Here is a 21,692-nt window from a genome sequence, read left to right as displayed (position 1 = left end):
CCAAAATAAAGCTAAAATGAGTATTAATGCCAATGACAACTATGGTGCCACTGGCATATCCCAAAAGATACTGAGTAATAGTGAATGGATGTGAGGCAAACAGCCCCAATGTGCATTGCATAATTATATTCAGTGTAAGTTACCAAAATCCAGGGAAGTCTTATCAACCAAACTGAAGACTGCAGTGATTAAGAGATTTGAAACATGAATGAAAAGTACTGGGTATTGTTAATTAACGTCAAGGTACACAGCGCTCACTGGGTTGTACCCACCTGCGGGTGTTTGTATATCTTGAGTAGATTTCCCATCTGTTTGGACATTTCAGATGGTAAGTCATCAATGATGGCAATCACACGTCTGCACGGTTCACAGTTATAATTTGCCGCTGATGCGTCCCGTCCTGAAAGTGCCCCGAAAGCTCCATTGGTCACCAATACTCCATCATCACAGGAGTCATAGATGTGAAACCCCAAGGATACATTGGGCAGCAGGACAGGGTTGGCGTTGATTTCCTCCACAGCGTAAACCAACGTCAAAAGGCTCAAATAGTTCTGGAAACCATATCTGCAGTCACAGAGGATCATACACTGTTTAATTGTTTATTATTTATAGTATTACATATTTTTATTCACCTATATGCATGCAATAAGACCTAATTACAGACACTGAGCGCATACATATTAATACATCTGGAGTGTGCTGCTTGAATATTTCACCAGCTTGGTAGGTGCCCCCAGGACAATGCAATCTGGCCCTACCGTATGGACATTGTGTCTCCTGCAGTGGCTGTTTGATGCACACACAGCACCAACATTGAAGTAACTGCTAGTGCTTGATGCCTTTGTATATTTCCGGAGTAGGAGTTGGTGCCTCCTACTCATTTATTGACAGTTGTAACCTCTGTCCCTATTTCGCTGCCTAGCAGTTGTGCATGTTCTCCTTCCTGTGCATAGGTCATACCTACGGCCAAGTTACTTGTGCTCCGTTCCTAATCCACATCCTATACTTTAAGCACTTGCAAGTAGTTTCACTGCAACATGGGGTTATACAAAACACCAAAATAAAGAAATACATCTCCTCATTTATGTGATGTCTCCCACCAAGGGAGCCCTGAGATTTTCAAAATAAACACCTGTAGCTGGAGTTACTCCAAATTCAAGATACATGTTAGGTGACATGTAGGGCAGTACATTACATGGGTAAGATAACCGAATGCTTTAAATGCGCCTGCTGCAGAGATCTGTGCGTAAGCTGCAGGTCACAGATGTGACTATAAATAGGAATGGCTGAGTCTTTCATCTATGAAGCTGATAAAATATAGTTTAATGGGCGATTGTGAGATTGCATAGACAACCTGCTGAGTTATGCATCCCTGTCTCTGCTTTTCCTTGTTGTTAGCCCAGTAACACCTGCACTATTGAGGTGTGTAACATAACAATATAGGGAGTTATTTTAACTCACACAGAGCAGATAAAAAAAAAATCACTCAACGCATGCTACTACTATGCAACAATATGGGCAGTGCGACTTCTCACCTGAGAATCGCATTTCAACACAGTCACAAGGGATGCACCATGAGCGCCATCCACTAATCCTCAGGTTCTACACCAACCCTTCACACAGACATGTATACCAAGTGCACACAGCTACTTATAGACCCAGACACTGAATCCAACAACTGAGCTCTACAACTCAACTAACTGATGACACTCCAGCTAATGCATCTCTGCACAATGAGTGCATGACTTCTCTCTGGGCTAAAAGCCTTTGAAGTTTGTAATCACAAAAGACATAGAACGATCACTCTCATGCAGCACAGAGGGCAGGTCCAGTCTGCACACACAACACAAGCACCACAATGATTCATGTTCACCCATTTGCCCCCTGGTGTTCAACAAGTAGAGCTAGCCACTGATGTTCCTCTTTGCCACACATGGGGTCCACTACCACTCGTATGCAGAAGACCCCCAGGGAGATCTCAGGATCTCAGACCGGACGACGTTCTCTATAGCTTATGCAACTTTCTGGATGCGATCAACAACTCAACAACAAGATGATGTTCAATGGCTTACAAGTGTACCCGGCACTTTTTATTTATGCAAAGTTTGTCGTTGGGTCCTTCTTTGCCTAGTGTCACCTTCTACTCACCTCACTTTTGTACAATGTCACCTGCACCTAGATGCAGTGAATTTTGTCTTGCTTGTGCAGTATAAACATGGATAAAATCAGAGGCAGACACACATTTATAATATTCTCAGACATTTTATTGAATATAAAATGGGTTGTTACAACGCCCTTCTAACCCTACCCTAAATAAAGAGGTACCCTGCCTAGGAGAGTAAAACTAAGAATCAGTCTGTGTCAAGTAGTTCAACTTAGAAAACCGTCCTTGTGTCCAAAACATTCTAAACTGACCCTCACACTAGAAACAAACAACTAAGGGTGTAAAGAAATGTCTCTGATTCATGTTCAGTGTAAAGTGCTCGTAAACAAAACGTAAAATAAATAAATCCAAAACTGTTTTTCCAAGGAGAAACATTTGGATCCAGAGTCTGGCTCCCTTCCCCTGGATTGGTAGGTAGGATGACAAAGTTTATCCTTTAAACAAGAATTTCCCTGTAGCACAAAAGTGTCTCTTTATCCTGGATTGTTAGTTAGGATGGCAACTTTCTCTTTTAAACAAGAATGTATCTGTACCTCAAAAGTGCCTCCTTATCCTGGATTGTTTATATTACCTGGTATACTTCCCTGCCAGGTATCTTCCCACAATGTGGCCCGGTAGATTTCCTTTATAGGTTCCTTCTTTGGTGGTTTCCTGATCTACTTTTGACAGGTATCCATGGGGCTCTTCTGATTCCTCGGTATACTCCCCTGCCAGGTATCGTCTTCAAATGTTCAAGACTTTGCACAACTTTGGTGGATTGCCTGGTATACTCGCCTGCCTGGAATCCTGTTCTGGTGTTTCACAGATCCGCTGGTACATTTCCCTTCCAGGCATCTTACACCCCAAATGTCAGTTGACTGATGTCTTCTCCTTACCAGGACTTCCCAGTGGCTTCACTGTCATTTGCAATGTATATTGCATCAGCACTTGCTTTGTTCTGTCAAAAGTGTTTACATAGTGGAACTTTGGTTTCAGCTCTCCCCCACATTGACGTCTCATGCATAGGCACATGTTCTCCTTTTGTTTTTTCACTTTCTCTTGTCGGTATTCAAATCTTTTCTCTTTCAAACATCGATGTGGCTAAATTGCATTTGGGCATTGTCAGTAATATCATTCTCACGTACTTCATTTACTGAATTATATGGATGTCGGTACGCCCGGGCCCCCCAATGGCTATGGGTATGCCCACAAGTTGTTTTCGGCGTCTATGGCGTTTGTCATGCTTCCACGATGAAGCTTTCCTTCTGGATTGACCTCTGATAGGCTGCGGATCTCTCCCCATCTCTTCCTGCGGCTCTGCGCCTACTCGTCGGCTTGTCTCTGTGGCCTGGATCAGAGAATGCTGAACCCCGTCACAACCGCAACTCCAAGAGCTCTGCGTGTATCTTTGTGTGCCCACAGTCCTTCGGGTATGTCTGCTGCACTTCTCCTTCCTTTGTGACATGCCAGGGCGTCTAGCTCACGGTCACGAGCCACCGTACTGAAGTGCACGTCTCCCTCCTGTTGGCTTTCTCCTTCACGGATCTCTCCAGCACTGCCTGCTGTGTTATTGTGGATCCCTTTTTTAAAGGTCCTGGGCACTTTAGTTCCCGCAGAACAGCTAGTCTGCACATTAGTCCTTGGTCCTCACTTGGTTTGCATCCACTCCTCCCTTCTCTTCTTTGTTTCAGTACTTGAGGCTTTATGAGAGTTGAAGTCCATAGATTCAAGTGGTCTTCTAAACTGTTGTTGTTCAAAAATCTTATATGAAGAAATGTCAGGAACACAAGATGTTTTATGTGTATTGTAAATGTTTGCGGTATACAAATAGATTTATTATCTTAAATGTCTGGATGGAAAAAGGCCTAACTTGCCCTATGCTAAGGTGGGATTTCCCTACCGAAATAAAAGTAAGGAAAGTCTGAGTCAAAGAGTTCAAATCTGTTTGGGTCCAAACCCCATACTTCCCTTCACAACTATAACTATACAATGTGTAGGGATGCCAGCAACCAAAAAGAAAATAGTGTTTAACATAAAGTTGTGGGCTTCTTCCAGCTTGCAGCTTTCTTTCAGCCCCCTTCTCAAAGTATAAAACAGTTCCAAAAAAACAAAGACTTAAACTTCCCTTTCTTTCGGATGTAATAGTTATATTCAGGTCTCAGGATTTCCTTTCCCCAAGTAAGGGCTTGGGGTGCCCTTCCCAAGTTTCAAGTAACACAGTTCAAGTAATCGTGAGATGAAAAGTTTCTGGTCAGAACTCAGGGTTCCCTTCCCCAAGTTCCAAGTAACACAAGTCAAACAATCTTGAGATGAAAATGCTCTCTGTTAGGACTCAGGGTTCCCTTCCCGAAGTTTCAAGTAGCACAGTTCAGAACAAAACACAAAATATCTTTGTTGCAATGTTGATTTGAATATTTGGTCAGATAATTTGCTGCTTGCAAATAAGTTGTAAATTCCACTGCTAATCAGACTTCAATGTCTCTTGTTTGTATAATCTTGAAAGTCTCATTATATTTCAGCATACTGTGGTTCGGTTAACATAATGGTTGATTCATAATTTGCTTCAACAGTTCAATATGTAATGGTTCGCTTGATTTCCAAATGTCTTTCCTCTTCTTTGGGTTCCAAATGTGTTAATTTTGTAATAGTTCTAAAGTTTTACTTCAGTTCGGCATTCAATATTTACATCTCTTATTGAGGGTTCACTTTCCCTTCTTTTATGGTTCAAGATTTATTTGTCTTGGTTTAATTAAAAGGTTCACTGCTCAGAGACCTTCAAGAATGTGTTTCTTGTCACACGTGATTACTCCGCTACAAGATATTCTCCTTTGTTTGATAAGTGACAAATATAGTGGTTTGTTGCACTTTAATTGACTGATTGAATGTTTAGAGAGGTTTGAAAACGTGTTTCTAGCCACACGCGACCCCTCAGTTGAAAAATATTCCTTTCTTTGATAATTGACAAATATAGTTGTACGTTTAACTGTAATTGAGTAATATGTTGCTCGCAGACCTTCGAAAACGTGCTTCTTACTACATGCGACCACTCTATACAAAGTATTCACAACAGGAAATGCTCAAGTTCACACACACGCGCACTGGCTTGCTCAAGTCCCAACAACTCACCAGTCGCTTTCAAAGTGTGTGTTGCAACACAGATCACATATTCTCCTTCCGTTAGTGTTGGGTCTCCAGTTCCTGCCCCTCAGAGACTCCTGGGGTGGCCCTCCACCACAGGGGAATGAGTACATTGAGTAGAAAGGGAATGGGCTGCCTTCCAGCATGGCTCCCTTTACAGGTCCCAGTCTGCTCCAGGGAGTCCTGGCTCCCACGCCACACAAAAGCGTTCTCCGCTGCATACATCAGCCTCCTGGCCCTTCTCCTGTTGTCTCTCCTAGCATCTCTGTTGGACTCCATTTATACACCTGTAGCCCCTTGACAGGCTGCAGGTGTGGATGATTACTCCACCCTGCCTGACCACAATTAAAGGGACATGCTTGACATTCACTGCTCTTAGCAGGCATCTTCCTCGTCCCAGTTCTAGAGTGGAAAAAGAGCATAGTCTTCATTGCTCTTAGTTGCCTCTTCTTCATCCCATTACTATGAACTGTCAGTTGTGGAGAAATTAGGGGAGAAAATTAGGGGAACTGGCTTGCTCACTGTTCTTCGAGAGGCACATCTCCACCTCACCGATGAGGCCCGACTAGGCCGAAACACATGTCTGGGGTTGCTGTTGGTACTCTTATTCAGAGGAGAATTGCCTAGCATTTTGGTGCTGGAATGCCCTGGGCAGGACAAAGACTGATATGCAGGGACGTTTCTCTGCTGTGAAAGGGACAGTGCGTTAAAGACTTGGTTGAGACTCTCCCGGGGGCCATCCGCCCAAGAACAGGTCAATGGGCTATGTTCGTGCTGGTAGAGGAACTCCCAGAACCCCCCTTGTTTTGCATATTAAGTAACTTTGCGTCACACCCTAAGTTACATGGGGAAACCAGACATGGGGCCTCATTACGAGGTTGGAGGTAGCTCCATGGCTGCCTCCAAACGCTTACCGACTCCTCCCTGGTGAATGGAGCAATTACCGGTCCATTCCAAGGTTGGCGGGACCGGTAATTCCCCATTCACCAGGGCCCTTCCCCATTCCCATTTGAGCCCCATAGGGCTCAATGGGAATGGGGAAGGCGCTAATAATGGTACCGTTAATTACGGTACCGTTATTTGCTCCAACTTCCCTTTGCGGCTCCCGCTAAGGCCGCCTGGTAAAACCAGGCAGCCTTAGCAGGACCCGCAAAGGGAACTCATAGTAGGGCGGTAAGGGATTACCGGCACCGGTGCCCTTACCAGTGCCGGTAATCCCTTACCGCCCACCTTGTAATGAGGCCCATGGACTCCTTGCTCACTGTTCTTAGAGAGGCACAGCTCCACCTCACTGATGAGGCCCAACTAGGCCGAAACACATGTCTGGGGTTGCTGTTTGTACTCTTGTTCAGAGGAGAATTGCCTAGCATTTCGGTGCTGGACTGCCACCGGACAGGGCAAAGATTGATATGCAGGAAAATGTCAGGCAGTTCTATTCTAATGATGGCAAAAATATGTATACTCTGTGTGGTACCACACAATACAGAGATTCTCTCCTCAGCAGGGGCCTCCCTCTGGAATGGCCTCCCTGACCCTTTCAAACTCAAGCAGGACCACCTCAGGTTCTGAAAGCAGCTCAAGACCTTCCTTTTCGCTTCTGCTTTCTCTCTTGATCCCCCTTGCTGACCACCTGTGTGCCGCGCTAGATGGTCGCCTGGCTACCCTCTGAACTGAACAGGCACCAGGCTTCCTCCACGAACTGCAAGCAACTGCACTGTGTCCGGGCCTCTGCGCAATTAGGGGCTGTATCTGTAACCCTACAGTCCCCTCCCTTTTGCACTTCCCTTAGCTGGCTCCCCCGGCTGCACTTACTCAGAGCAACTACTGGCCTGACCGCACTTCCCTTCTCCCTCCCCCTGGTACTTCTCCCCCTCTCCCTGCACTGGCACGATCTGGAGAACTCAAGGCCTAGTAAGATCATTTGTTTCGTCCTCCCTATGTCTCCCTACCTTGCGTGCCACGAAACACTTGTGTACAGGCACGTTATAAATAACTCATCATATCATTAATAATGCACGAACAGCTGACACGTTTTAAAAAGCATGTGAATTACTAAGCAAGGGGTGGCTGCATAGATTAAGGAAGAAAGGCAGGTTAGTTTCAGAATATAGACAGTACACTTTCTTTAGACTTAAATAGTGATACTGTGTCACCCACCTGAGCAACCTGTAAAGGATGAGTGAAGGTGTACTTTATCATGTACAACCCAGTCCAAAGAAGTGCAATAATGCTCTGCTTTTCTTTTTATAGGTTACTGTGATGCTGGAAATGCATTGGAGGGACAGGGCCTCCCTGTCCTTGTCCGGTAGTCCTTTTTCATTTGTGTTCTGTATTGTTTTCTGCCCAGGAGTCCATGTGGAACTCCTGGCAGTGCAGCTCTTCCTGTTTTTGGTTTGGTGTACAGGCCCATGGGATACCCTTATGGCACCCATGGGTGGGGGTGCAACCCTGTGCCCCTAGTGTATGTTTTTGGGCACCTGTGTGTGGCCCACAGAGCAGGGTATGGGCTGGTGGCAGCTCCATGCTGAATTTGACGGGTGCTCTGAGTATCCTCCATTTTGGGATACTCAGGCCCTGGCATTGGAATCAGTTGATTCCTGATAGGAAACAAGATGGCCCCTGTGGCCTCTTGCTTTCTATTGCCTGTTACCTTGTTTTCCCAAAGTCCTGGGAAGCCTGACTCTGTCCCTTCCCCCTGACTGGCTGTTGGGTGGAAGTAACATATATGATGTTGTTGTGAAGTCCAGGCGAGACTGGCTGGAGCCTTCCCAGTGACTGTATGTTGTGGGTACACCCTGTGGGTGGGACCTGTGTGAATGGAGTGTGTGTCCAATATGCACTCCTTGTTGTGGATGTCTGGTATCTGGTGTTGACACAATGACTGAGACAGCCCTGTCCGAAACTGGTATGAATGCAGTGTATAGTGTTGAATGGCTGGGTACTTGTCCCAATACACATTCCTTGTTGTGAGTGTCTGAGAGGGAGGAGTATGGCCTGAATGCACTGTATGCCTGATTGGCTGACTGACTGCTGAATGCTCTTCTGAGTGATTGGTTGCCTGAGTGTGACCCAGCAGAATGAATGAGAGATCAACTAGTATATCTGGGGGCCTTTCACTGCTAGAATTCGTTCAGAAGCTGAAGTTGAAACTGACACTTGATCTCGACAACCAAGCCTGAAGAAGAAGGTTGACTGCTGTCTCCCTTCGCCGAAATCCGAAAGCCGCCGAGCTGTCGACACTGATCCAAGAGAGGACCTGGTTAGGCGCCCTCTTCCCATGCTCCGAGGGACTATCGAGCACCGCTAAACCTTCGCCAAAGCTCCCTGGAAGTCAGAACCTCGACAGGCTGCCGACCGGAAACGGGGACCGCCGAGGAGAACGAAGATACGCACCAGACATTCTGTCCACCGCCGTCGACCTGGGTTAGCAGATTTGCATAACCACTGGAGGCCTGTCGAAGCTGTGTTGCCCAGAAGAGGGGACCGCTTGGTGCTGTGCCATGGGCGACCAGAGCCGCACGCTCCTTTGCCTAAGACTTTTGATTCACGGATGCGCTCGTCCGCACCCCCCTCCGCCTTATCCCGCCGGAGAAGGCCAGGCCGTCGATGCGCTGAGGAGCATCCTCCGGTGGGTTTCCCGCCACCCAAAGACTGTAGAGACGCCGGACGACTCGACGCCCTTGCTGGGCCACAGTTCTTCACAAACTTTGCGGTCCTGAACTATCGACATCGAGGTGCCCCGCACGCCTCTTCCTTGCAAGACGTCTTCGCTCTGTCATCGACGAGTACCGATGGGACCGAAGCTGCCGCCTCGACACCGAGTTCACTTTCTTCGAGGGATCTCGACGATCCGTGGCTCCTGCTTTAAAGGGAGCCGCTCAAGAAGGATCTGTCGACGACTCGTCATCGAAATCTGCTATTCCAGGTACATTGGGGTGGTAGAAACATTGTAGAAGGAAATAAGACAAATAGAACAATATATGGACTGGGCTTGTGATATATCTTTATTTTACAGGTTGCCCAGGTGGGGGGATCTCCACACAGAACTGTGTCTAGTGGTAGGGGCCAGTATTCTGCCAATTGTTTTAACCAACTGCTTTCCTCCTATGTCTATTGTTGGTTACCTTGATTTAGTGATTTGTGTGACACTTGACCAGAGTACAGTTGATGCACTTTAATTAAATCTAATAATAATTGTGGTACCACTTAGAACTGTATATATTTGCCATTGTAGATTAACTGAAAACAAAGTGAGTTATTGTGATTGTGTATATAACCTTGAACCTCAATTATATAAAGACTGTGTTTTCACTAATACAGTGTGTGGACATTCCTTTGTGGGTGGCTGGGGACTACACTGTATTTAAGAACCAGCCTGCATCACCTTCTGAGAAGTAAGGCCTTGATTGCTCGTCCATTGCCACCGTAATAGAGAATCTTTCCTGGGGTCCTCTGTGCCTCTCCTCTACCATATAGAGAGCAGATGTACAGATCCCCCTCCAGTCTTTACAGTTACACCACCCCAAATAACCTGAGATGCCACAGGGGACAGGATCCATGACGAATTTAGGGCCCCTGGATGATTGCTGAGGCTGGAAGCCGCTCTTCTTCGTCACAGTACCTTTGGTGCCTTGACAGGCGAAGTGGTTCAGTTTCTTGGCTTCACTCGACAGGACCCCTGAAGAATAGACCCCCATTGGTAAGAAGGAGTTGCTGGGATGCTGAGGCCATGAGAAAAGGCGGAACCAGAAAGTGTCAGAAAATCAGCACAATCAGTCTTTGCAGTGGTCTCCTTTGGCTGGTCGTTACTCCGGCTGTGGATGTCCCACTAAGGTGAACTTTCTGTGGACTCCGAAAAGGCCTTGCTGAAGAAGATAAGTCTTCTGCAGACCTTGGATGCCTTTCATTGGTGACAGAAGTAGGTGTTGGGTTTCAGGATTTCACGGTTTATCGCCTTTGGGATCTTTGGTGCTATAGCCGCAGCACTGACCTCTGGATGGCTTCTGGTGACCTGGGCTCGACCACTGGACTGGATGTCATATGTGAAATCAGTGATGCCATGTGTGCTGTCATCAGCGTTCTTACAGGCTGCGCAATAGGGGCATCATATGTAATCTGGCGTAGCTTCCAGCACCTGTTTAATTTCAGGGGTTTGGTGGCATTAAACCAGCAACTTAATGTGACTTCAACCAAAGTTATTTCTCCAAATTTCAAGGGTTTTATTGCATCAGATTGTTTCACCTTAACCCTGCTTCAACTGAATTTGAAGGGTTTTGTTATCCTATATCTTCCATGTACTTGTAATTCTACAAACGGTGATAAATGAAAACTCTTACCTTCTGTAGTCAACTACTCACCCTTCTGAACAACTGTGATACCGACTGATACGGAAGTATCTTTACATTGTAAAGACAAAAAATAAGAAAAGAGTGCAGCAATAATTGAACAACACAGGCAACCAATAGAAAATATAAGTACAGGTCGTAAATACAATATTTCAGGAGATAATCACTTGCAATTCCAACAATAAACCCTTGGGTGGCGTACTGCATGTATCACTTTTTTGTTCTCAATGCATCTACATTCAGCGATACATCCCAATTTTGTGATTTGATTCAAGTATGTTCAAAACCGGCAACAAGTAACATTGGACACATGGGTACTGGAAGCATTAACCCACAGACATCTACCGGAAGCTTCCCCCTGAAATTCCTCAAGTCATTGCACATCTGCAAACGTAAAAGTATTAATAAAAGAGGTAAAACACATGTTATCTAAGAGTGTCATAGAGAAAGTACCAAGGCAATACAGAGGATGAGGGGGCTATTCCCAATACTTTGTTGTGCGAAAACCAGACAGCAAATGTCACCCTATTTTCTATCTGTGCAAGCTAAACAAGTTCATAAAGAAGCAAAGGTTTACCATGGTGACTTAACAGCAGGTAATAAAGGCGTCCCTAAAATTCCAGGACGGATACTTCCATATACCAATTCACCCAAGACACAGGAAGTAGCTCCCTTTCATGGTCAAGGTGACATTACCAACTTCTAGTGTTGCCGTTCGATCTGAAATTAGCCCCGGAACGTTTATGAAGTGTCTCACACCAGTAGCCACAAGCCTGCGAACGGAGGCCCACCACGCCTATCCCTATTTAGACAACTGGCCTTTGAAGGCTCCATCAATGGCTGGGGCACAAGAATCCACGCTGCAGCGGCTCCAAGACCTCAGCTTCTCGATAAATTACAATACATCCTCACTTCTGCCATCCAAGAAATTGTTTTTTCTTAGGGCAGAATTTTCGACGGGAGAGCTGAGAGTGAAACCGTCAGCAGACAGGGTGAACACGCTCATCTCTCTGATCTCCACCTTCAAGCTGGGGAAATGGCAGACAGTGTGCGACTGCAAGCGTCTACTGGGAACCACAGTATCATGCATTCTGCTGATACCCAATTACAGACTCCACATGAGGCCCCTACAGGAATGTATTGCATCCAATTGGTCCTAGATTTCAGGAACATTGGGAGAGAAGATACAGATCACTTCCCAACTGTCGCAAAATCTCCAGGGGTGGGTCAAAAGATCCAACATTATAAAAGGAAATCCCTTTCAGGACCCAAAGCACAACAAAACACTCATCACTGATGTGTCCATGTTGGGCTGGGAGGCCCACGTCGACCAACTCTATGCCGGGGGGATATGGATAGCTGAGGGGACGACTCTCCACATCAGTGTGCCAGAACTGAGGACGATGAGATGGGCGCTAAAATCCTTCCTACCGCTACTGAAGGGGCACATGGTCAGGATCCTGGCAGACAATACTACAACAATGTATTGTCTCAGCAAGCAGGGGGGCACGATATCCACGACTCTGTCCCTAGAGGCACAGTGGGTGTGGCACTGGGCAATCCCCAATGACATTTCTCTGCAGGCCTTCCATCTCCACAAAGTCCAGAACCAGGTGGCGGACAGACTCAAGCCCATGAGTGGGAACTCAACAACAGCCAGCTGCGGCTGCTGTTTCAGAAGTGTGGTCACCCATCTGCAGACCTTTTTGACAGCAGCTACAACAATAAATGTACACGATTTGCCAACAGGTCCCCGCTACGGGGGTCGATGGGTGATGCATTCTCCTTCCCTTGGGCGAAACTGTTTGCCTATGCATTTCCTCAAATCCTGGTCATACGTCTATCAATACAAATGATCAGGGCGCCTCCTTGCTGAGTGACCTTCATCATGCTGAACTGGCCATGTTTGGTCCTCGGACCTGCTTCAACTCTTGGCGGACCAACCAACAAAACTGCGCTATCCTCCGAACATCACATCACAAGACCATGGAAAAATCTTGCACCATGACCCGCAGTTCCTAAAGTTGACAGCGTGGCTCCTGATTTTGCAGAATTTGGCCGACAAACAATTCTGCAGAACTGTAAAGATATTTTGTTGGCGTGTAGGGCTCCTTCCACTAATAAGTCGTATAACCTCAAGTGGAAGATGTTCTGTGCATGGTTTATGAAACAAGGGGTCCTGCCACTCCAGGTACAACCTGAACAAATGTTGCTGTATCTCTTCTAACTAGCTAAACAAGGTCTGGCTCATGCATCCATACAGGTCTACCTGGCGGCGATCTTGAGATACACCAGAAAGAGGAAAGGCATGCCATTATACAGCAATAGAGTGGCTAAACACTTTCTCAAGGGTCTTTTCAGCATTTTTCCACCAACACATAGGACCCTACCAGACTGGATCCTCAATACGGTCTTAGCGGGTGTCATGAATCCTTTCGAGCCACTTGCCACTACCCAACTCAAGTACCTCTCATGGAAGGTGGCATTCTTGGTGGCCTTCACATCAGCTAGAAGAGTGTCAGAAAGTCAAGCTCTAGTCGTAAACGAGCTGTATCTGCGCTTTTGGAAGGATAACGTTCTGCTAATAAACAATCTGCATTTCATTCCCAAGGTGGCAATTGACTTTCATAAGAATGATACCATTGCTTTACTGATCTTCTATTCCAAAGGCTACTTCTTCTGTGGAGGTAGCTCTGCACTCTCTGGATGTAAAAAGAGCCATTAAATACTACATCAGCAGGACCAAGTCCTTTAGGAACTCAATGCAACTGTTCCTGGCATATGGTTCCACTTACAAAGGGAAAGCTTTGTCCAACCAGTGCATTTCTAGATGGATTTCTTCGATAATATCCGTCTGCCATTTGTCAGCGGGGAAATTGTTAGCCTCGCCACACCATGCTCATTCCCCAAGGGCCACGGCACTCTCAGCGGCGTGTTCGGTGGGTGTCTCCATCACAGACATTTGCCCAGCAACTACATGGTCGATGTCACATATGTTTATAAGGCACTACTACTTGGAGAAACAGCACGAAGCACCACATTACTTTGAATTCAAGCAGACGTCCAAGGCCAAATGATAATGATGTGTTATTATTTAGCGCTTACCCTTAAGCGCTTTATATAGAACAAATATACATACAAAAACACCCAACCTGTGTTGGTACTTATTTATCGACCTCAGAAGGATGAAAGGCTGAGTTGAGGTGTTTAAGAACAGACTAAATCAGTGACTCACATCCTGTGCTTGAAATAAACCTTAATGAGTCTAGCAATTATTGTATAGAATTCCAGAAAGACAAATGAATTGTTATTCCTATTACTTCTTATTTAGGGTCACTGCTCAAAGTGTTACACTTGTGGAACCCTCTATTTTTGCTAAGAGGCCTGAACAAGAAAGGCAGCCACTCCAGAAACAAAGAGCCACATGGCGCTGGCTACAGCCCAGGAGTTTACATTAAAAAAAAAGAAAAAAACATTGTAACATTTTTTTCGGGGTAGCACGGGAGACCTCATGGGTCGCAGGTGCGACCCCTGGCTTCCCCAAATGATGTCCCTGAAGGTAGGCATTTTCCCTTTTACAGCCACTGATACTACATACTGCTACGAAGTCTATTCACAGCATGTGAATCTATGAAAGATCCAATGCTGAACTCATGTTCTCCAGCATCGGTATCTTTCATAGATTTGCATGCGCCCTTCTTCCACTCCTACAGGGTAACAGCCTTCTGAATCTGGTCACCATGACAGGTCATAATCTGATGTGCTTTAGGCAAAGTAAACAAAAGGTAACCGAGAATTCACAGTCAGATGCCAGGGAATAGTCACAGAAAGGATACCGGAGAACAGGAGTTACAGGTGAGCAACTTACTCCTTCTATGCACTCAACCATCTAAGATTGTGAAAAATAATAGTATGGTCAGTGGCAGAAAAATCAACTCACTGGAGAGTAGAAAACCTCTAACCCAAAAATATATATTTTTCATTTTAATGTACCATACTGCAAATAATGTAATATTAACTATAATTTATTTCGACAAATTTGCGAATATTTAACACGTGTTAATGCACCACATCTTTCAAAACCGGAAAAAAGTTATATGAAACAATTAAGACAAAAAATGATTTGGAAAATCCTTGAAAAGGGAATAAAAAAACAAAAAGGAATATAACACAAAAAAACAACAGAAAGAAATCAGAACAAGGGGAGAACACACAGGGGAAAAAGGCTTGGGTAGGGAGAAGTGCTGTTTGGACAAAGAGGACAGTCGCAGCTTGCACTGTGACTATCTGAATTTGTCTCCAAAGCAATGAGAAAGTGTAAGGTTTCATGGAATATATATATGTGATTCATACCAATCAGCAGTCAAAATTCATACTGAGCACATGCCCTTAGGCCAATGCATTTGCAGATTTGTTTGCATGCCGAATCGTGTGTCCATTTTATTTTTTTATATTAAGGATTTTTTTAATGTTAAGTGCCAATTTGGTTGTTAATTTGGTTGTTGAATAGATCAGGTGTGGTAAATACTTATTTCTACGAATGTTATATGAATATTCAGACGAATCGTGGTTTGGGAATCAATTGTTGAATGTTTGTGCATTTTTTCACCATTTGTATTGAATTTTTCCAAAAGAGAGTGTAATGATCAATGGTTTTGGTAGTATGTACATGTTCGCTTAACATAAAATAAAGTTATTGGAAGATTAAGATGCAGATTTTATTTCATTCAGTGTATACGTGGTTCTCGAACTGCATTGTTGCTCAATGTACGTTTCCTAGTCTCAGTATCGTCCAAACAATTTGAAACATTATACGTTCTCGATTTTGTTTTGGGTGGGGGACAGAAACAAGGTACACTTCAAAAACATGATTTTATCTGGTTCTTAATTCACATAGTGTCTTCATAGCTCTCCTTTTTTGTTAATTCTCTGTCTCAATACTGAAAGACATAAAATCTAACCAATATATGAAACTCATTCACAAGTAATTGGAGGTAAGTGATTAATGAAAATTGGCCATGTCTCTAAATGTGTATGTAATTCGGTTTTGCTGAGAAAGTATTTTTTGTTATGTATTGAATTTGTGATGCAATAAAGTACTTGGACCTGTAAGAGGGCTGCATGGGTATGAGATCTAGTTTCCTGATGAGTGATTAAAGTGAACATAAAAAACAGAAAGCAAGGATTTCACGTTATGAGTAGTGAAATGTGAATAGTGTTTGATTAATACGGTGCCTATTAATTTTTATAGATACTGTTCATGAATCTAGATCTGCATGTCCCTCTTCCTTGTCTCAGTACATTCGTAGATCTTGATCTGAGTCTTATTTTTGGAATAAAAAGTTCCTATTTATCGGTAGTCCTTAAAAGAGGTTCTGTGTTTATAATGAGTAAGGTATATTTGTACCAACTCACTCTTCCTCGTCACGGTCCCCCACTAACCATGCTTTGCTATTCCTCATCATAGTCTGCAATTATCACACTTCACTCTTCCTAGTCACAGTTCCTAACTGCCCACCTCATTCTTCTTCATCACAGTCCCGAACTACACAACTTTAGTTATGCAAGGATGTCCAGAGCTCTGGAGATAGAAAGATGCAGGTTAGAGAGGGCTGTGTCAGAGTGTGAGTCAGCCGCAGGAGTAGGAGCAGCAGAGAAAGTAGAGGCAAAGGCATCCACTGACAAACGCTTCATGGGCCGAATGACCGAGAAGGTTGGATGCAGTGCTGGGGCTGGCTTTGCCTGAGGGACAGAGAGTTTCAGGTGAGAGGAAAGCAGAAAGTGGTCAGTCCAAGAGAGAGGACTGGTGAGAGGGTTAGAGAGGGGGATGTCTGAGGAGATGAGTACATCCAAGGTGTGTCTGGCAGAGTATGTCGTACCAGTGGGTAGAATGGAATGAGAGAGAGTGTCGCAGAGGTTGCAGAAGAGCCCAGAAAAGGCATTAGAAGTTTCCAGGTGGATGTTGAGGTCTCAGAGGAAGAGAAGTGGAGAGGTAGAGGCAAGAATAGAGGAGGAGAGGTCATCCCACTCTGAGAGGAAGAGGGCAACCTAGCCAGGAGGCCTGTAGATGGTGGCCACAGTCAGAGAGAGGCCAGGAGAGATAGAGAGCCTGCAGACCAGGCATTCAAAGGAAGAGTAAGCCTGCATAGGAAGGACAGAAGCAGGGAGCCACTATCGAAAGATCAGAGCTGTTCCACCTCCAGGTCAGTTGATTCTGGGCTCAGAGAGGATCTTGTAGCCATCAGTGTGGAGAGTGTCAAAACTCGAGACAGAGCTGGGCATGAACCATGTTTCGGTGAGAGTGAGGACATCCAGGTCAAGTTCTTCGAGGAGGTAGCAGATGTTAGAGAAGTGTTTGGCAGCAGAGGGAGTGTTGAGAGTAGCAACGTGGAGCAGGTTGCCACATTTAAAAGTCTTCTCGGGTGGGGTACAGACTAGAGGTACACCCAGTGGAAGTGGTAGAGGGGCTTGAGAGTGGGAAGAGGTGGTAACAGGAGGCAGGCTACTAGCCTGAGAGGTGCTAGTTGGAGTAGCAGGAGACGAAAGGAAGTTGATAAGCCACGGGAGACGCCTATCGAAAAGGAGGAGATTGGGCTGAGGGCCTTGGACCAGGATGGAGCCATTCACATAGACATTAATGATGGTCTTGGAGGAGTGGAAGATGGCCAAGAGGACCGCCCACTGAGTGCCACCATTAATGGGAGATGAAGAGATAGGAGAGAGAACCAAGACCATATGAGGAGTCTATAGATCTGGTGAGGAACAACAAAGAGGATGTCGTGGGAGTCTGTCTGGAGGAAGCACTGATGTAAGTATCAGCGATAGGGAGGCCTGGGTTGGAGACCAGGATGTTCCTCTTGAACTTCTTCCTTCCAGATTTAGTGAGAGGTATACGATAGGAGATAGAGTAGCAGTTAGAGAAGATGGGAGAGAGGGAAAGCACCATAGAGGGTGTGAGGAGGAAATTGGAGCAGGAGGGAGCGAAGTAGAGAAGGAGAGACACAGCCCAGCGCCGCACAAAGCAGGAAGTGCAGAGGAGAGGTGGGGGTCACACAGTAGGGAACACACAGGAGCAGAGACAGGAGACACATAACCGTACAATGGTACCCCCAGCAGGGGTGGGGACCTAGAAAGTGGGGGAAAGCCTAATGGGACACAGTTCACAGTACAACAGTAACCACAATGCAAAACCACCCAGATTCAACTTTCATAAAAAAGGGGAAATAGACCTAGTTATAAACACAGCAGCAGTGCAAATGTGACATTCCAGAGGAAATGTGAGGGGTGGCTAAACAAAACAATTAACTGGGGGGGCAGTGTTGAGCAGCCAGGAAGATGGCCGCTTGATCTGGGAGCTCCGGCCCCACGGAATCCTGTTCTTTTAAAAAGTCCTGTATTAATCCATTGTTTAGGCATAGTAAAGATCACAAAGTGCTGCAAACTGGTTGTGGACTTTGGGGTTCTGTTCCTGTGCCGATCCGCTATTTTAGGGCGGTGCAGTGCTTCGCCGAGAACCGGCTGTAGAGCGGAGGAGTGAGACCCGTGATGCGCACTTCGGAGCACTGCAAGCCTGACCTGCGAGCTCTCTTGGTGAGGGCTGCCTGGAGTGGCCGGCGTTGTGAACGGTGAGCTGTATGGGCCCCGACCCGCCTTTTGCATCGCTCCTGCACTAACGGTGGCACCGGCGCTGGTGTGGACCATATGCCCTCGACACCCTCCATCATATGTGGCTGCCGCCGTCTGGGAGGAGTAGGCCTTCTGAGTGACAGACACAATGTAGCAGCATCCTTCGGAGAGACACCCGGATGCGACCTGCGAGGGAGTGCCCGGCGCTGGACGAACATCCCTCCTGTCACCTGACGGTGTTTCAGGCTGTAGGGGGCCGCCCTGATCATTGATGCAGCACATTGTTTGCGGCCTGGGATTGTGGAGGGCTCCTGCATCTCCTGCGACAGGCTGAACACTGTCTCCCAACCTGGTGCGTTCGCCCTAATTGACACTGGAACACTCAGTGCAGCGATATTGTATTTGTACACTTTTACTGGTGCTTGTGAGACTTGACGCTGTGGAAATCTCCTGGCTGGACACCGCCTCCTTACTCACTTTAGAACTGTGGTGGAGCAGTCACATTGTGCCTGGGGATACATGACTTCAGGCCTCCACTGAGCTCCGCATGCCCGGAGGTGCACACCAGCGACCACTGGGTTTCCCCCCCTGGGCCTGCTCATCGCTTGTGCGGTACTGTGGGTCTTTGGCGCGGCGCCTGCCGACCTCCTGAGCGCCAGTGACAGCGGACAGTCGCACTGAGGCGGCGCTGCTGACGGTGAGTGCTGTATGTCCCTGAACCTTGTAGAAGCCCGAAAGCTTTTGTCCCGCAGTAAGCGCCTGCCACCATTCAGGTTGTGGCAGCCACGTAATGCCACCTGACATCCTTAATAGCCCTGCAGCGAAGAGCCTGGGTGTGACTGTGGGCAATACATAGTGGCCTGGACGGACTTCCTGCTTGGTACCCTGCAGGGCCCCTGACTGGTTAGGGCCATCTTTTGAAGTCCCTGCGACTCCTTGGTTGCGGCCTGCTTTATGGCTGGACCCTTGCAACACCTGTGATAGGCGGGGTGCTGCCATATAGGTCGTAGAGCTCATCCTTCTGTTTCCTTGTGTGAGTTGGGAAGCCACAATAATAGGGAGCACTGATACCGATACCTGCGCTGTGGGGCGCTGCAGTCTGCTCCTGATTTGACCCCTCAACGCTGCCCCAGGTGATCCTCTCTGTGATCCTCATTGACTGTGAGGGGGCCAGCTTGTTAGGCCTGAGTTGGGGCCGTTACTCTGGTGGCCACTGGGCTTCTCCTTCGTCCTCATATCACCCATTCGGGTTTGGAGGTCTCTGTCTCAGCTTTGGCCCAGCCTCCTTTTTGCCCTTGACACAGGACTGCTGCTTATTCAGTATCGAAGCATAACATCGAACTACTCTCAGTAAAGTCGCAACTGGTGATATGCTTGAGAAGCCATTAAGGTGACCTCTCAATGGGGATAACTGCGGCATCATCCGTTTACTTCCAATACTTTTTCCAACAGAACCAAGATCTTACTAAATGCGCCCATCATATCTTATCATATCCAATTACATTACTTCCAAGTTCAACCTGCAATTTCTCTATCAATTAATTAGGGATACCATTCCTTTTTAGTTTTCTAGTATTTTGTCTAAAAAGTTTATTCCAGCACACACCCAAGATGTTTTTTCACCTACAAGCTATAGTCTCCACCATTCATCAATGGTCAATGAGTTCATACTATTAAAGTACTTTCCCAAGTATAGTGTCCTCTGTGCTGTTAAACCTGTGGTTGTTGTAGGTCATGTTTATCATTAGATCGAATTTTTCTTATGACGGGTGCCTTAGTACATTTTTCTGCAAGATAATTGGGAGCAGTACCAGCTAGGCATTTAAAAACTATAACAGAGCTTTTGAATGTAATCATCTGTTGGACTGGCAGCCAGTGGAGTTTTCTTCTGGCTGCTGATATTTTTTCCCGTTGGCTCAGTCCAAGAACTGCCCTAACCGCACCATTTTGTATGGTCTGCAATTTTGTAATATTACTTTTTGATGTACCCATCAGAAGACTATTGCAATAGTCTAATTTTGAGTTAATTATCGCTCCCGCCATCAGAGCTAGATTTTATTCAGTAAGGTATTGTCGGATTTGCCATATTAGGTTTGTGTAAAAAGCACATGTTGATTTTAAATAAGACATGTCTCTTATAAGAGAGGTGCGAATCCATGAAAACACACCGGGTTTTAACATGCTCCGATACTTCAATGAAGCTATTATTAATCTTACATTTTTTGTATTGTTTGTTTAATTTTCCTATTTTCGGAGGAGTGGCAAGTATCAGCAGTTCGGTCATCGCCTCGTTGAGCGCAAGAGAGTTATTTGCCATCAATTTTTTGGGTAGCATTAAATACATATTCACTCTTTGTGCATCCTTTTCTTAGGAACCTGACAGTTCAAAAACCAACTGGGTGTCGTCAGCGTAGTTCGTGAACTGGACACCCAGATTAAGAAGCATGTCACACAATAGTTTATAAAAGATGTTAAAAAGCAGCGGGGACAAACACAGGGAAGAAAGGTTTCCCTTTACCACTGCCGCCATCCATGGACCTAAAAATGATGTGAATCATTTTGTTGCAAGTGGATAGCATCTACCAGTTGTTCTCGATCTCTCGGCCAGGAGATCAATAAGATCAAATGCCGGGGAGAGGTCGAGTAGCATGAGTAGGGCGGTATTTCCTTGTTCTATAATAGTAGCAATGTTAGCCTGGAGATCCAAAAGAGCGGTCTCCGTTCCGTGTTTGGCCCTAAAGCCGGATTGCTCATTAGCCAGTAATTCATTCAGGTGTACAAACCTTTGATACTGGAGGCAATCCTATCAATAATTTTGAGCAAAAAAGGTGCGTTTGTTATAGGTCTAAAGTTGCCAGGTATCAAGGGGTCCAGGTTCTCCTTTTTAATAAGAGGAGTGATCCAAGCTTCCTTAAGGTCTACTGGAACATATGCTTCTTCAAATGATTGGTTCACAAATCTGGCGTTGAGAATAAAGGTAAGTGAGAGAGATAAGGGGGAGTGGTTGGTCCTTTGAAATGCTGGTGTCAGGGGGCTGGGGGCGTTGGGTTGAGATGGTGGTGGAGGGGGTTCCCCCATGAAGTTCTTGTGGGGGTGTGTGGAAAGTACAGGCGGGTGGTGTGTATGTGGAAAGAGTGTTCATGATGTGTGAGTTTTGGCCAAGAGTCTGGTGTGGTGGGGGATGTGGGAGTGTGTGTAAAGGGGTTTCAGGTGAGATTCCAGAGGTGGGTGGGTGTTCTGGGGGGTGTGCAAGTTGGTGAAGAGTTTTAATGAGGGCGGTGGTTGGAGATTGGGGTTGTAATGAGGGCAGCAGAGTGAGATTTGGGGAGACGTTGGGTTGCTCAATTCCCTGGGAATGTTGGGTTTGCTGCAGCGGCTAAGTATAAGCGCATCTGTCAAATAGGGACTTTATTGAGTTGGAGTTGTGTGTGTAATGGGTG

General features: G+C 46.0%; 1 protein-coding gene across 1 annotated transcript in view; it reads right to left on the bottom strand.

Moving 5' to 3' along the window:
- Positions 1-18,773, bottom strand: part of LOC138452738 (vomeronasal type-2 receptor 26-like) — a 433,093-nt gene extending 414,320 nt beyond the window's left edge. Inside the window, exons 1-2 of the mRNA XM_069605086.1 lie at positions 18,730-18,773; positions 273-564 (exon numbers count right to left, since the gene is read on the bottom strand). Coding sequence (XP_069461187.1) covers positions 273-564; positions 18,730-18,773 — 336 coding nt within the window. The remainder of the gene's footprint in view (positions 1-272; positions 565-18,729) is intronic.
- Positions 18,774-21,692: the final 2,919 nt, after the last annotated feature.

The sequence above is a fragment of the Ambystoma mexicanum genome, chromosome 4p (genome assembly GCF_040938575.1).
Source record: "Ambystoma mexicanum isolate Mex_15411 chromosome 4p, UKY_AmexF1_1, whole genome shotgun sequence".
In the NCBI taxonomy this organism is placed as follows: Eukaryota; Metazoa; Chordata; class Amphibia; order Caudata; family Ambystomatidae; genus Ambystoma; species Ambystoma mexicanum.
This window is presented reverse-complemented; position numbering and strand designations above follow the sequence as displayed.